The 14,003-nt window shown below is 51.2% G+C and overlaps 1 protein-coding gene across 2 annotated transcripts in view; it reads left to right on the top strand.

Moving 5' to 3' along the window:
- Positions 1-1,596: 1,596 nt before the first annotated feature.
- Positions 1,597-14,003, top strand: part of HNRNPUL1 (heterogeneous nuclear ribonucleoprotein U like 1) — a 28,514-nt gene continuing 16,107 nt past the window's right edge. The window contains exons 1-6 of one of the 2 annotated variants that reach the window (XM_069078317.1): positions 1,597-1,873; positions 3,745-3,873; positions 6,760-6,922; positions 8,296-8,369; positions 10,766-10,905; positions 13,319-13,418. In XM_069078317.1, the coding sequence (XP_068934418.1) occupies positions 1,849-1,873; positions 3,745-3,873; positions 6,760-6,922; positions 8,296-8,369; positions 10,766-10,905; positions 13,319-13,418 (631 nt within the window). In that variant the 5' untranslated portion in view covers positions 1,597-1,848. Of the gene's footprint in view, positions 1,874-2,664; positions 3,208-3,744; positions 3,874-6,759; positions 6,923-8,295; positions 8,370-10,765; positions 10,906-13,318; positions 13,419-14,003 lie in introns of those variants that run through there. The other variant, XM_069078316.1, reaches the window with a different exon arrangement.

Raw genomic sequence — 14,003 nt, forward strand, 5'->3', positions numbered from 1 at the left:
CAAAATGAGCTGGAGAAGGAAGAGGCAAACCATGCCAAGAAAATGCCAAATGGAATCAGGAAGAATGTCACAACTGAAACAAGTGAACAGCAATAAATGGGACATCTGCCCTCTTGAGTATGATGGTAACACCTGCCAGGGCTGTGACAGTAAGATCATTGTGTTACACAGCATGGCTGTTGTTTTACGAGGCATGATTGTAGACCTGTATGACATAATTGTGGCTTAGTGTGACTTTGTTGTGGTGTTGTGTGGTATTACATGGTGTTACAGTTGTGTTATGTGTCATGGGAGAGTCTTAGTGCTATATAGCAAAGTTGTGGTGTATAAGATTGTTGTACTATATCCATTCTGATTTTGGATGGCAAGGTTATGAGGCGTGGTTGTGATTTCTGGGGTACAGCTGTGTTATTGTGTGGCAAGGCTGTTTGTATGGCATGGTGTGTCATGGTGGAAGTGTTGGATGTGGTTGTGGCGCCGTAGGGCATGCTTATGGTACCAAGTTTCAGCGTTGTGTAGCGCCTGTGGTGGTGTGTGGTAAGATGATCTGGGTGTCATGGTGGTGTGTTTGTGATGCTATTGCATGTTATGTTATATACCACACTTGTGTTAATGTCATGTGTCAGTGGTGCTGCACATCATTATTGCCATGTTGTCATAGGGTTGTGTCGTGGTGCTACGTGTCACGGTGGTGTTGGGTGTTGTGGCTATAAGATTGTTGTGCACGGTGGTGGCGTTGTAACAGTTGTAATGCTATTGAATACCACAGTGTTGTGTCATGGTTGTGATACTCTAGTATGTCATGGTGGCAGTGTTGTGTGTCACATTTGTGATGCTGTTGTGTGGCTATGGAGGTGATCTTGCACATCACAGTTGTGAGCATGGTGGTGGTGTTACATCATGATTATGATGCTAATGCATTCACAGTTGTTGTGTATGTCACAGTTGTGATGTGCTTATGTGTCACAGGTAGGTGGGGTGTTGTGTCATGGTTGTGATGCTGTTGTGTACCATGGTGGCAGTGTTGTGTGTCGCCGTTGTGATGCTATGTATACCATAGCAGCAGTGTTGCATGTGATGGTTGTGATGGTGCTAAGTTCCCAGTTGTGTTGTGTGTCCTAGTTGTGGTGGTACTGGGTTCCTGGTTGTACTGTTGTGTGTCCTGGCTGTGATGGTGCAGGGTTCCTGAATGTGTTGTGTCATGTTGTGTGTCCCGGCTATGGTTGTGCTGGGTTCCAGGTTGTGTTGTAGTGTTGTGTGTCCCAGCTGTGGTGGTACTGGGTTCCTGGCTGTGTTGTGTTGTGTGTCCCAGCTATGGTGGTGCTGGGTTCCCAGCTGTGTTGTATTATGTTGTGTGTCCCAGCTGTGGTGGTGCTGGGTTCCCAGCTGTGTTGTATTATGTTGTGTGTCCCAGCTGTGGTGGTGCTGGGTTCCCGGTTGTGTTGTGTTGGGTGTCACAGCAGTGATGCCCTCGAGCATCCCAGGGGGTGTGAGGAGCCTCACAGAAGCACCAAAGGCTGGGCCATTTCCGGGGGTCTCAGCACGGGGGCGCCCCCCGCCCACCCTTCCAGACCGCTGACGTCACTTCCTCCCGGAAGACTCTATGGTGGTAGGGTCGCGTCATCACTACGTCAGGCTTCGCCACCATAGAGACGTCGTCGAGGGGAGTGGAGCTGGCTCGGAAACCGCAATCGGGCGCGGATCTCGGCCGCTGTGGGGAGGCGGGGAAAGGCGGCCGGCGGAGCGAACCACTGAGGGGGAGCTTCGTGTGCACCTGCCCCGCCGTCCCGGGCTTCGCCTCCCGGCCCAGGCCTCCCCGCGGCTCCTCGTCGGCACCCTCGCTCGTCCATGGACGCCAACGAGTATTTCTCAGGTAAAGCCCGCAGTTTTCGCCGCTGTTTGCACCGTGGCCCAGGATTCCTCCCCCCGCCGCTGGCCCCCGCCCGTCATCTGGGATTTAACCAATCCGATCCGCTCTCATTAGCATGCCCCGGCCCTCGGACGCCTCAGGATAAAACGGTCGCGCTGATTGGTCCATAGATTAGAGGGGCAGGTTTCGGGGCTTGAGGTTTTGGGGGGGGGGGGGTTCGGTCTTAATTAATGACCGTCGGGGTGGGCTTTTTTTTTTTTCCCTCGGCGGTGCTAGGAAGGTGCAGGCCTCTTAATCAATCAACCTCCTTCCGGGTCCTCAGTGGCTGAAAAGCGCTGTAGGGGGCGGGGCTCCAGGCTCCGCCTCGTCCATTGGCCGAAATGGCTTCCCTGGTTTAGCCATTCCCTCCGAGGGGCGGGCCAGTCAGCCAATTGAGGCGCGCGTCACTGCAGCCAAGTTGAAAGTTCGAGGGGCACCTTTGTGGGCGTGGAGCCGGTAGGCGTTTCGCGAGGCAGGCGCGGATTGGTCGGTAACGCGGCGCCCGGTTCTCATTGATTGCGGGCGGGAGGGCTTTGGCCAATCGGAGTTCGGCCTAACGCCCTTTCCCCTTCCACGCCCTAAGGGGAAAGGGGCCTGGAGGAGGGCGGTGTCGGAAATGGAGGGTGGTATCGAGCGATGTCTGCGGCTCCCATTGGCCGCAGTCTCCCCTCCGCGCGCCGGCCGCCCGGGCCGCGGGCCAATCAGTACGCGCGCCGCGGCGCGCGGGGCGGTGGGGGGGAGGTGGTGGCGGCCATTTTGAGCCGCTACCGCCGTCGCTAGTGCCGTCGTTGCCGCCGCCGCCGCCGTCGGAAGACGTCCCTGCGGCCAAGGCCGAGGTCGGGGCCGGGCCAGGAACTGGGGTCGGGGCCGGGACTGGGGCCGAGCTAGGCGGAGCGAAGGAAAAGCGGGTAGCAGAGTGGAGCCGCCGCGCCGGACCATGGACGTGAAGCGGCTGAAGGTGAACGAGCTGCGGGAGGAGCTGCAGCGGCGCGGGCTCGACACGCGCGGCCTCAAGGCGGATCTGGCCGAGCGGCTGCAGGCGGCGTTGGACGAGGCCGCCGCCGAGGCCGAGCCGGAGCTGGAACCGGAACCGGAACCAGAGGCTCAGCCCGAACCGCCCGCGCCAGCCCCCGAGCCGCCGCCGGGACCCCCGTCGAGGCCGCCACAGGACGGCCAGGAGGCCCCCCGGGTCTCGCCGCCGCCGCCGCCCTTCCCGGAGGCTGCGAACCCCGACGGATCCTGCGAGCCCCTGAGAGCCGCGGAAGGAGGGCCCGGCTCGGAACCCGCGGCCCAGGAAGGCAAGGAAAGGGCGGCGGGGAGCCTGGGAGCAGAAGGGGCCGTCCCGGGGCCTGGGCTGAGCGCCAGGCAGCCTAGGAGGCATCAGGGCCGGCCCTCCCGCCCTGATCTTTGAGTTGGCGGGCGCTGGTCCCGGTGTTGGTGCCTCCTGGACTTTCGGGTTCGCGGGGCCTCTTGGGCGACTCAGTGTCCAAGCCGTGCGCTCCCCGATGCTGTCCCCTACGGGGCCCGTACCTGGGCTCTCCTGTTTGTCTTGGAAAGGTGTTGCGGGCGGTGGCCTGTGTAGGGGCGGAGAGCTGCTGCTTCCAGCTCCTCCCGCAGGGAGAATGCTGCAGCTCCCTGCAGCGCTTGTGCTGCGGCCTCTAGTCCGGATCCTCTCGCCTTCCCAGGTCGCACACCCGAAGTGGGGCCCTGTGAATGCGCGGCGTGTGTAGCTAAGGGGTTTTTGTCTCTTTTAGTTCTTTCCGTGATGTGGGGGGCTGGGAGAGGTGGCCACAAGACCTCTCCCCCTAACGCTGCCCTCCGCCTTCTGATTGTAGATGTCACTGGCAACACCGCAGAACAGAATCAGTTCTATGAGACCACGAATGTCCATCAGGAGAAGAAAAGTGGTTATGAGAGTAAACCTCCCGAGCTGGAGCTGGAGCAGCAGCTGGCTGCCTACCCAGGTGAGAAGTGGGGCTCTGTCCCCGCCTGAGGGTGCTGCTTGTTGGCAGCATGGTGTGGCGTCTGGGTGCCCCCTTCTAGGAACAACTTTGACAGACTGAAGAGTGTCCAGAAGAGGTCAGCCAGGATAGGGAAAGGTCTGGGGAGACGTCTCCAGTTCAAGGGACTGTCTGGAGAAGATCTAGGGCAGCTTCAGCTTGCCAGCTTTGAGTGTTGTGAAGACCCTCAGGCAGAGCTCAAGTTAGTCTTCTGCTTAGACTGAACTAGTTACGGGGAGTAGAAAGTCATAGAGAGACAGATTTTAGCTTGGGGTCTAGTAAAATTTCTTAACATTTAAAGCCATCCCAAAACAGTAAACTGCCTTCAGAAACTGTGTGGCCCTTTGGATGATTTCAAGCTGTTCCCCACTACCAAAACACATCATCTCAACACCACTTCTCAAGGCAGTTCTCCAGGGCTGCGGATAAGGGAACAACAGAACCATGGCACTAGAATCCAAATTGGGGGGGGGGGGGCTGTCAAGGGTATTTTGAAAAGAAGACCTCCCTAGCTTCTGGTCTGTGGTTTGGCCATCAGCAGACTGTAAGCGACTTATGGACACACACAGCTTTCTATGTTCTCTTTTATACAAGTAGGAGGCACTCAATAATGAGATCTCAAGTGAACAAAACCTATCTCTCAAAGACAGGCAGTGTGCCAGACAGTTTGGGTCCAAGTTGCTGTGTCCAGTAGGGGGTCAGGAAAGCTAAAATGACTGCCCTAAAGTACTTAGATGGATCAAGCAAGCATCTAAGAGGCCCTGTTGTGCTGGGCATTGGGGGAAGGGCAAAACCATCCCTCCACACAGGGACCCTGGGTTCTAAGGAGTGAAACAACAAAGACATAGAGCAGCACATCAAGGCCCTTTGGAAGGAGGCACCTAGTGATTCTGCAAATAAAGACTGTGGTAATTGAGCTGTGTCTGAAAGAAGGTCTCGTGGGGGGTACCTGTGAGTGCCCACAGCACCAGGCCTGGAGTCAGGAAGACCTGAGTTCACATCTGGCCTCAGTCACTCACTGATTGTGACCCTGGACAAGTCACTTAACCCTGTTTGTGTTAATACACTGGAGAAAGAAATGACAAACCACATCAAGATCTTTGCCAAGAAAACCCCAGACGGGGTCACAAAAAGAGTCAGAAACAAGTGAACAACATAAGTCTTTAACGGAAGGCACTGTGATTGGGTCAATGTGGGCATTCCAGAAGTCCTCTGGAGAACCTGTCTCATGCAGGGTACCTTCTCTTGGGGAGTCTAATATGTTAATGAATCAGAGATTATTGGAGCTGGAAAGTCCCTTAGAGACCACCAGGGCCAGCCTCTTCTTCTCAGAAGAAAGAAAAGTCAAGCAACTCATTTCTAGCCCCAGAGGTAAGAAGGAGCAGAGAAGGGGTAGCAGCCCAGGCATGAGGTCTCTCCGTGATTCATTGATCATCTTGGGGATACCCATGCAACAGTCCACGGTTCTGTCTGCTTTCTCTCACTTGACATGACTGATCTAGGCCTCCTTTTCAGTTATGTGTGTACTTGAAAGTATCTTGTGCCACTTAGCACACCCAGGTCCTCTGTGGTAGTAAATACTTGATCCTGCCAGAGTGTTGGGCTTTGGGCCACCAGCAGTTTTGATTCTTCTGAAACTGTTCTGTTGTGTAGTCCCCAGACCTTGGGTATCACCAAGAGAATTGGTATTAAGGAGATGATAGGCTTTGGTGACAGTGAGCAACTTGGAATCCTTCCAAAGACCACACGTTTCCTAACTGTTGAACCAACCTACTGTCTTCTCTTCAGTTCTGGACTGGGCTTCTTGTCCTTCTGTAGCAGCTTTCTAGTTTGCAAGTTGTTTTGATCAAAGGGAGATCTCCAGGATGGGGTTGCCAAGAAAATCTTCTATGCCAGAAGCATCAGACTCAAGGCCCGCGACACTTCTGAGTACTCAGTTGTCCAAACCACATTAAAAGTGTAATTGGGAAATATTTAACAACATTAATTAAAAATACTATAAAAACAGGGCAGTTAGGTGGCTTGGTGAATAGAGTGCCTGGCTTAGTCAAAAAGATTCATCTTCCTAAGTTCCAGTCTGGCCTTAGACACTTATTAGCTGTGTAACCCCGGGCAAGTCCCTGTTTTCTCATCTGTAAAATGATTTGGAGAAGAAAATGGCAAATCACTGTCTTGACCAGGAAAACACTGAAATGGGGTCATGAAGAGTCGAACACGCTTGAAAACAATTGGACAGCTATCAAAAATAGACAATGTGTGGTCTAACAGATCTTCAGTGACCTCCAGTTCTGCGTTTGACATTCCGCTCTAGGCAGCTCCGTCTTAGATTAATAGCACATTTGTACTTTTGGTTCTTGTGCGGTAGACTTCGTTTCCTCTGGTATAGTAAGGTTATTTTTTCCATCTGCTTCGGGTAAAAGGGCAGAGAGTGACCAAAAAAATGAGGATGGGGTTATCACTTTGGTCTCTGAAGCAATTCCTACCCCAAAAAGTGTTCCTTGGACCACTGAGATAAAGAGATTCTTTGTTAGAGCCCAAGTGAGTGTGGAAGCCCAGAAGAACATTCTGGCTCTTTCCCTCTTTTCGTGCTATTTCTCCCACTAAAAAGATCTCCAGGGATCCTTACCCAGCTTCTTTTCCTTCGGTAGTCTGGGGAAGCCTTTCTCAGAATCATGTTTTTAAATGCATACATAAACCACATAGGACGACAGAAACAACCAGCTATATTGAAATAGTTAGCAAGCATTTTTTTAAGAACAAGTTGATGGACCCCAGGTTAAGAAAACCTGGTCTCAGGAAATGAAGGCTAAAGTTGTTGTCTTTCTTGACCCCCCTTGTTTGTCTCTACAGTTGAAGTAAAGCCTGGGATAAAGAAGGAAGAATCCTTTGCTGGTTTCCCGCCTTGTAATCCCTCACAGCCTCACCTGTCAAATAGACATCATTACCAGAGTCGGAAAAGGCCTTTTGAAGACAACCGGGGACGTGGTTACTATGAACACCGGGAGGATAAGAGGTAGGCCCACAGTCCCAAAGGTGCCATCTGAAGTCACCTTGTGCCCAGTGCCATCAGGGGGCAACTGCAGGGACAAGCAGTGCCTAGGGATGTGGGGCACAGTTCAGTCCTGGAGGCAGAAGTCTGGGACAAGGCCAAGTGCCATCAGAATTTTGTCCCCCCGCTTCTTTCCCTCCACTAGTTCAGATAAGTCTGACCAAAGCTTTGCTTTGCTCTTGTCCTTCCTGCCCCAGAACCTCAAATGATTCCCTTTTACATATGGGCTAAAAACCCATCTGGGTGAATGATAATCCTCTCCTGCCACAGCACCTTAACAGCAGGGAATGCATTCAGTAGGGAATCATTGACCTCACTATCCTCTAAGCCCTTGGACATTTCAACCTCCGTGCCTTTCACTTCCCCTTTGTCACTGCTCTGTTTAAACAGGCCTAGCTCAAGTCTAACCTCTTCTCTCAGCTTAAAATGTCAGGCCCCGCCTTCACCTTCCGTTGAAGTGTGGGCTACCCCTGTGGTGGTGGTGTTTATCATCCCCGGCAAAAATGGGTGGGACCCTGTAGTCACCATATCTGATCTCGCGGGCCCCGCTTTCTTTCTATCCCCCCAGTGCCAAGTTGAGGTGCTTGGCACACCAGACGAGGTGTAGAAGCATTGAGTGAGAGGAGGAAAAGGCCAATCCAAGGTTACCCAGAGAAAGCCAGGACTTGATTTAAGTAGGATTGGCATTGGTAACACCAAAGGAGGCATAGGACCCAGGATACAAACAGAAACTTGTTGGAGGAAACCTGCCATGCCCAGCCATTCATGCCCCTTGGCAGAGAGAGTCTGAGTCAGGGGTGGGGAACCTGTGGTCTTCCAGGTCCTCAAGCGCTGCCCTTTGACTGAATTCAAGTTTTACAGAACAAATCTTTTTATTAAAGGGTTCTGTTCTGTGAAGTTTGGCTTCAATTAAAGGGCTGCACTTGAGGACCTAGAGGGCCACATGTGGCCTGGAGGCCCCAGGTTCCTCACCCCTGGTGCAGGTGTTTAGTCCCTACTGTTCCTTCTCATATCCCTTGTAAAAGTGCAAAATTTGAGGGGTTTTGAAGCTAATGGAACCCTCAGTTCACAAGAACGCTTTTAAAGCTGAGAACTAAGTCGTTTGGAATCCCGATTATTGCTGCTTGCTCATACATCCTTTGGAAAAGCCCTCTCCAGCCAGAACTCTGATGCTTGGGAAGGGTCCTCTGTGGGCTCCGAGCCCAGCATTGACTTCTCTTCCTTCTCCATTTCTACTGGCCGCCTTGCCAGCCAGGCCATTTCCTCATTAACCCCTCCAGCAGAGGGCTGGCAAGGGGCTGGTGGTCCTGCTTTTTGACAGTGTCTCTCTGTCATAGGGGTCGCTCACCTCAGCCACCTGCCGAAGACGATGAAGAAGAATTTGATGACACCCTTGTCGCCATCGACACGTGTGAGTTTTGGATGAACCTCACTGCTTTCACCCTCAGGAGGTCCCTGTCACAACCCTCACTGACCAGTCTGATAGCTTCCTGTTCTCCCAGGCCATCCTCAGATTTGGTTTCATTCCCTTAAATGGAGGTTCTCATGTATCAAGCTTGTAGCCACGTTTGGGGCAGGCAAAGCAGGACCTTGTTGAGTGGATGTGATTTCTATAAAGGAGATGGCATTCTAAGTTGGAAAAAAAGCAAGAAAAGAAATGTTCTAGTGGGATTCTGTAGGGTGTATTTGGAGGTTGGTGTGATTAGTGGGAGTCTGATGCTGTAGCAGAATTGGTCCTGGCTTTGCTCATGACAAACACTTGGTGTTTATTTGATCGAATTGGTGCATACCGTCTCCCGTGTCTGCTGGGTGCTCCCCTGTCAAGCCTGGACCCTTGTGACCAGCAGGAAAAGAATTTGAGCCCTGGTTGGCAGTTTGGATGGAGGAGTTTACTCTGCCGGGCCCTAGCAGTTTACAGTGGCCGGTTGTATTTCTCCTGAAACACCAGAGCAGTCAGAGGCCCCTGGGTGTTAGCCTGTCTGTTCCTTGTTCAGGGTTCTTGCCATTCAGTCTTAACTCAATAGAGAAGGGCATTTTTTAAAACCTATGTAAGCAGACCTTTGTGGAAAGGCTCCTGCACACATTGCCATAAATGCTACAGGAGTGGCACCAGTGAGACAAGAGTTAGACACGCACCTTAGAATATGCTTGGGCAGACGGGGCTTACAAGACCCCAAGGCCCCTTTACACTGCATCATCAGGCCTGGGCAGACCCCAGGAGATAATTCACTCCTTAATGGCAGGCTGTGCCAGGTGGGGGCAGGGGGGCAGTATCTGCTTCAGGACAACAGCTTTGGGTCTGAACCAGTACAAATACCATAGTTTGGCAGGATTTGGGTCAGCAAGAGAGGAAGCACCTTCTAGGAGAGAAACATGGATCCCAGCTCACATTTCTGTAGCTCTCACCTTGACAAAGTACTTCTGACACAGCCCTGTAAGGTCACATTAGAGAAACTGAGGCTCCAAGAAGGGGAAGCATCCTGCCCAGGTGCCCTAGGGTTTAACCCTCAGGTCCTTGCCACTGAACCACCCTGACTCCTGTGGGGACAGGACAAAGCTTGGTGGCACAGGGAGTAATAGAGCCTTACTGAAGTAAGGAAGACCTGAGTTCAAATCTTGCCTCTGCCACTTAGGAGCTGGGTGACTCTGGGCAAGAAATCTCATCTGTAAAATGACGTTAATAATTGTATTTACCTCCCAGGATTGTTAAGAGATGAGAAAACACGTAAAGTGCTCGGAAGCCTTAAAGCACCATAGACGTGCTCTGCTTAGAGAGTGTCTAGGAGGAAGCCAAGAACTTGGGTGACTTGACTAATCATTCCTCCCTGGGTGTGGTGGGGTGTGGGACGAGCAGACTGCCATCGCTTGTGATGAGACACCATGCTGACACCACTGAACTGGACAGTGCACCCTCACTCTGTTGGTGGTCTTCAGTGGCCCATGCCTGTGTTCAGAAATGCGCAGACTGCAGTCTTTGGCTAAATCTGAATTGCAGCAAGGAGACCCCAGGACATGGGGTTGACAGTCACTTCATTATTGTTATAATGGTGATTATTCCCTACTTGCCATTTTCTGGGCCTTGTGCCAAGTGCCCAGAATGCAAAGAGAATTTAGTTTTAAAAAAAGAAAATCTGGTCCCTGCCCTCAAGAAACTCTCAGTCTAATGAGGGATAACAACATGCAGATAACTGTATATGCAAGATACAGAGAGTATACATGGAAGGGAGCCTCAGAGGGAAAGTCTTAGCTAAGAGAGGAGAGATCCTGGAAGGACTTAAGAAAGCCAGGAGGGAAAGCAGTCCAGGCCTAGGGCCCAGCTGAGTGAAAGATGGGTAGGAGGGAGGGTGGAGTGATGTGTGTGAAGAAGTACGAGGAGGCCTGTAGCTGTATCAGAAAGGGGAACACAGTCTGAAAGGATCGAGCTGCAAAGGGCTTTAAAAGCCAAGCACCACAGTGACCAGGAAGGGCTGTCATTAGAGCTTTGATTTGGGGAAACCTGTTGGGCTGCATGGAGGTTAGATGTGACATGGCTCAGGGATCAGGAAATGAAGAATTGGGAGCTGGGGGTACCCTGGACAGGCCAGGAGAATAGGGGCAGCTGCAGGGGAGAGGCGATGGGATCTCTTTTGGAACTGTTAAGTTTGAGGTATCCAAAAGGCAGAGGCTGATGGGAGACAGGTCAGGAGAGGCAGCTTTAAAGATCTGAGAGGAGACCTTCACAGATGAGTGGGACTGCATGTCATTGTTATACTTAGGAGGGTTGCACTTCCACATTCCTTACATTGGGTCACCTATTCCTTTTTCCAGATAATTGCGATCTTCACTTCAAAGTAGCCCGGGACCGAAGTAGTGGCTACCCACTCACCATTGAGGGATTTGCATATCTGTGGTCTGGTGCCAGAGCCAGTTATGGGGTCAGGAGGGGCCGAGTGTGCTTTGAGATGAAGGTAAACCTTGGCGGTAGCCATCACAGTATCTGACTGAGAGGGAAGGGATGAGAAGATGGTAAGAAGAGGTGGCTCCATGTGGCCCAGCCACTTATACCATGACACTTGATCAGGCTTTCTAATGACAGGCACAGAATTTCTTTGTTTCTGAAATCTGAATAGGTGATGGGCAGTGGCCAAGGGGGATATCTTTTATTCCCTTAGGGTCCCATTATATTAGACATGCAGCCTCCTAGGAGGACATCTTTTTGTTGAACAGAGATGTTTGTTGGAGAATTGCCCTGTGTGTCGACAACATTGGTTTGGACATTTCTTTGCAGTCAAATTGGGAAATAAAAATGGTCACGTGGGGGAAATGTGATGTGTGGGACTTTAGAGCTGGAAGGAAAGAAATCAGAAGGCATCTAACCTTGCCCTGATAATGGGGAAGAGAAGAAAGCCCACAGTTGGAGATCAGACCTTTAGTATAGCCGAGTTCCACTATTTGCTATTTGTATGATCTTGGGCAAGTCCCTTAATCTTACCAGGCCTCGTTTTCCTCGTGTGTAAAATGAAGGCTTTCTCGCAGATCTACAGCCTATGATTTTTGTGACCCCTGATAGGTGACCATCCAGCCTCTGGTTGGAGACCTCCAAGGAGAGTGGGAACATCTTCTATGACTGAATATTTCATTATATGGGGTTTCTACTTCATTGACCTCCTGTGGTTATCCACTTGCTGGTCTTCTGTCTTAGACAACATGCCTAGCTGTGGGTACAATGAAAGATTGTGCTCCCAGCCAGGTCTTTGCTGCCACTCTTGCTCTGAATGAATCTTGGGTCACCATGCCTCCAGGTTTTGAAGGCAGCTTTGGCTCTCAAAGGAGGGAGAATGAAGGTTTTCGATATGACCTCCTTCCATTGCTGCTTGAGACCCCATTTCACCAAAGCTTGTCTCAGAATGTGGACCTGTCAAGGCTCCCAGTATCCCTGTATGGTGTGGGGCTCCCCCCCCCCTCAGTTTTTTTGTGCCCTCCCTCTGATGCACTGCCCATAGAGGGGATGGAGATCAGAAGGAGCAATGAACGCTCAAGTGTCAGGAAAACAAAGAAGTGACAGCTTGAGCAATCGCTGCTTAACTTGGAGGTTCTTGAGAAATGGGGGGGGGGGTCGTGTGTTTTAGCCAAATACTTTTTTTGACCTTTCTGTATCTTATGTATTTCTTTCTTTTCTTTTCTTTTTGGGAGGCACTTGGGGTTAAGCAACTTGCCCAAGGTCACACAGCTAGTTTTTGTGTTAAGTGTCTGAGGCCAGATTTGAACTCAGGTCCTCCTGGCTTCAGGGCCAGTGCTCTATTCACTGCGCCACCTAGCTGCCCCTGTCTTGTGTATTTCTTGAGACCCTGTTCTTGTATTATTCTGTGGTGCTTGGCACCCAAAAGAAAGGAAATCTCAATGGGGCAGGGTGCTGAGGGTGAGGAGGAGCATGTGCTGGCCGTTATCTAGGCTGACCGGGCAGACTTCATTTGGAGTGTTGTCTTTGGCTCCCAACCCCACCTTTTGGAAGGTTCTATCCAACTGATAAACCGGGGAATGCACAACAGAGGGTGACCATGATGACCAGAGGCCTGGGGACTGTGTTAAACAGGGACTGGTTGAAGCCTCTTGGGATATGCAGCCTGAGGGAGAGATAGAGAACTGTTCCCCAGTATTTGGAGAGCCATCCCTCCGGTGAGAGAGGGATCAGAGTCTTCTCCCTGGACCAGAGGGCAAAACCAGGAGCCCTGGGGAGAAGCTGCCAAGAAGCAGAGGAAGGCGCTGCCAGAGGGTCTCCTTATCCCTGGAGGTCTTCACAGACATTGGGAGAACCATTGTCAGGGATTCTTATCAGACCCACACTAAATTAAATAGCCCCGTGAGATTCCTTCCTACTCTTTAACATTTGGCAGCTAGATGCTTTTGCCTCTTTCAAGAACTCTGTGACTTGGTGATTTTGCGATTAAGGTTATGGACCCAAAATACGTGAATCCAAATCTTTTCACTTTATATCTATTGCCCTTTTCCTAAAGACCCAAAGAGGACCTGGGCCTGAGCTAGGGATTAGCCTTGGGTGTCTGGAGACAGAGGTGGTCCCTCTGCAGCACCCCATCAGCCCCCACTTCTCCCTGCTCCTTAGAGGGAACAGACCCTCCCCTTTGGATTTTTGGTTTGTATACTGTGTGCTGCTTACATCCCTGTTTTGTAAGTGAAGGAAACTGAGGCCCAGATGACAGGCACTTGCCCAAGCTTCCGTGCCTGTTAAGTGACAGCTGCTCTAATAAGAGGTGCCTTACCTTGACCATAGCATGGTTGGTTTTCCCTGAGGTGGAGCAGTTACATGAGTCCTGGTGCATGGGTAGTTTTTAACTAAGGGTCTCATGCTTTCTGATTTCTCAGATCAATGAAGAAATCTCTGTGAAGCACCTCCCTTCCACAGAGCCTGATCCCCATGTTGTGCGAATTGGCTGGTCGCTGGATTCTTGCAGTACCCAGCTAGGTAAGGGTAAGGTCCTCTCCCCACCAGAGAGCATCTGGAGTAGAGGGGCCAAAATCAGGTCAGCTGAGCAGCCAGGGTTGGCGGGGATGGGGCTAGTGCCCCTCTCTGTCTAGGGCATTATTGGGGGGCCCCAGGGAGGGCATGGGCTCCCAGAAACTGCAGAAAGTCTGGATTCTCTTTCTCTTTGGCTCTTTCAATCCTCATCTTTCAAGCACAGTTTGTTACATGCTGCTTTTTATCTCCTCTGTCACAGGGTTGTTTTAGAAGATAATATTTGGTAAAATGTAGATACCTAGCCATGCTTCTAGGGGTTGGAGGTGGGAATAGATATCCCTCAGTAACCTTTCCCCTTTGGCTAAATAGATAAAGGACATGAAGAGGCAGTTTACAGAGAAAAAAATACAAGTTGTCAATAACCATAAGAAAAAAATGCTCCCCAAATCACTAGTGATTGGAGAAATACAAAGTAAAACAATTCTGAGGTCCCACAACACACTCATCAGATTGGCTAAGATGACCAAAAAAGAAATTGACAAGTGCTGGTGGAACTGCAGGGACACACTGATGCCCTCGACTGGTCTGGTC

This window comes from Petaurus breviceps, unplaced genomic scaffold, assembly GCF_028583685.1.
Source record: "Petaurus breviceps papuanus isolate PSGF00001 unplaced genomic scaffold, PetGlider_PUasm1.0 91041, whole genome shotgun sequence".
Classification (NCBI taxonomy): Eukaryota; Metazoa; Chordata; class Mammalia; order Diprotodontia; family Petauridae; genus Petaurus; species Petaurus breviceps.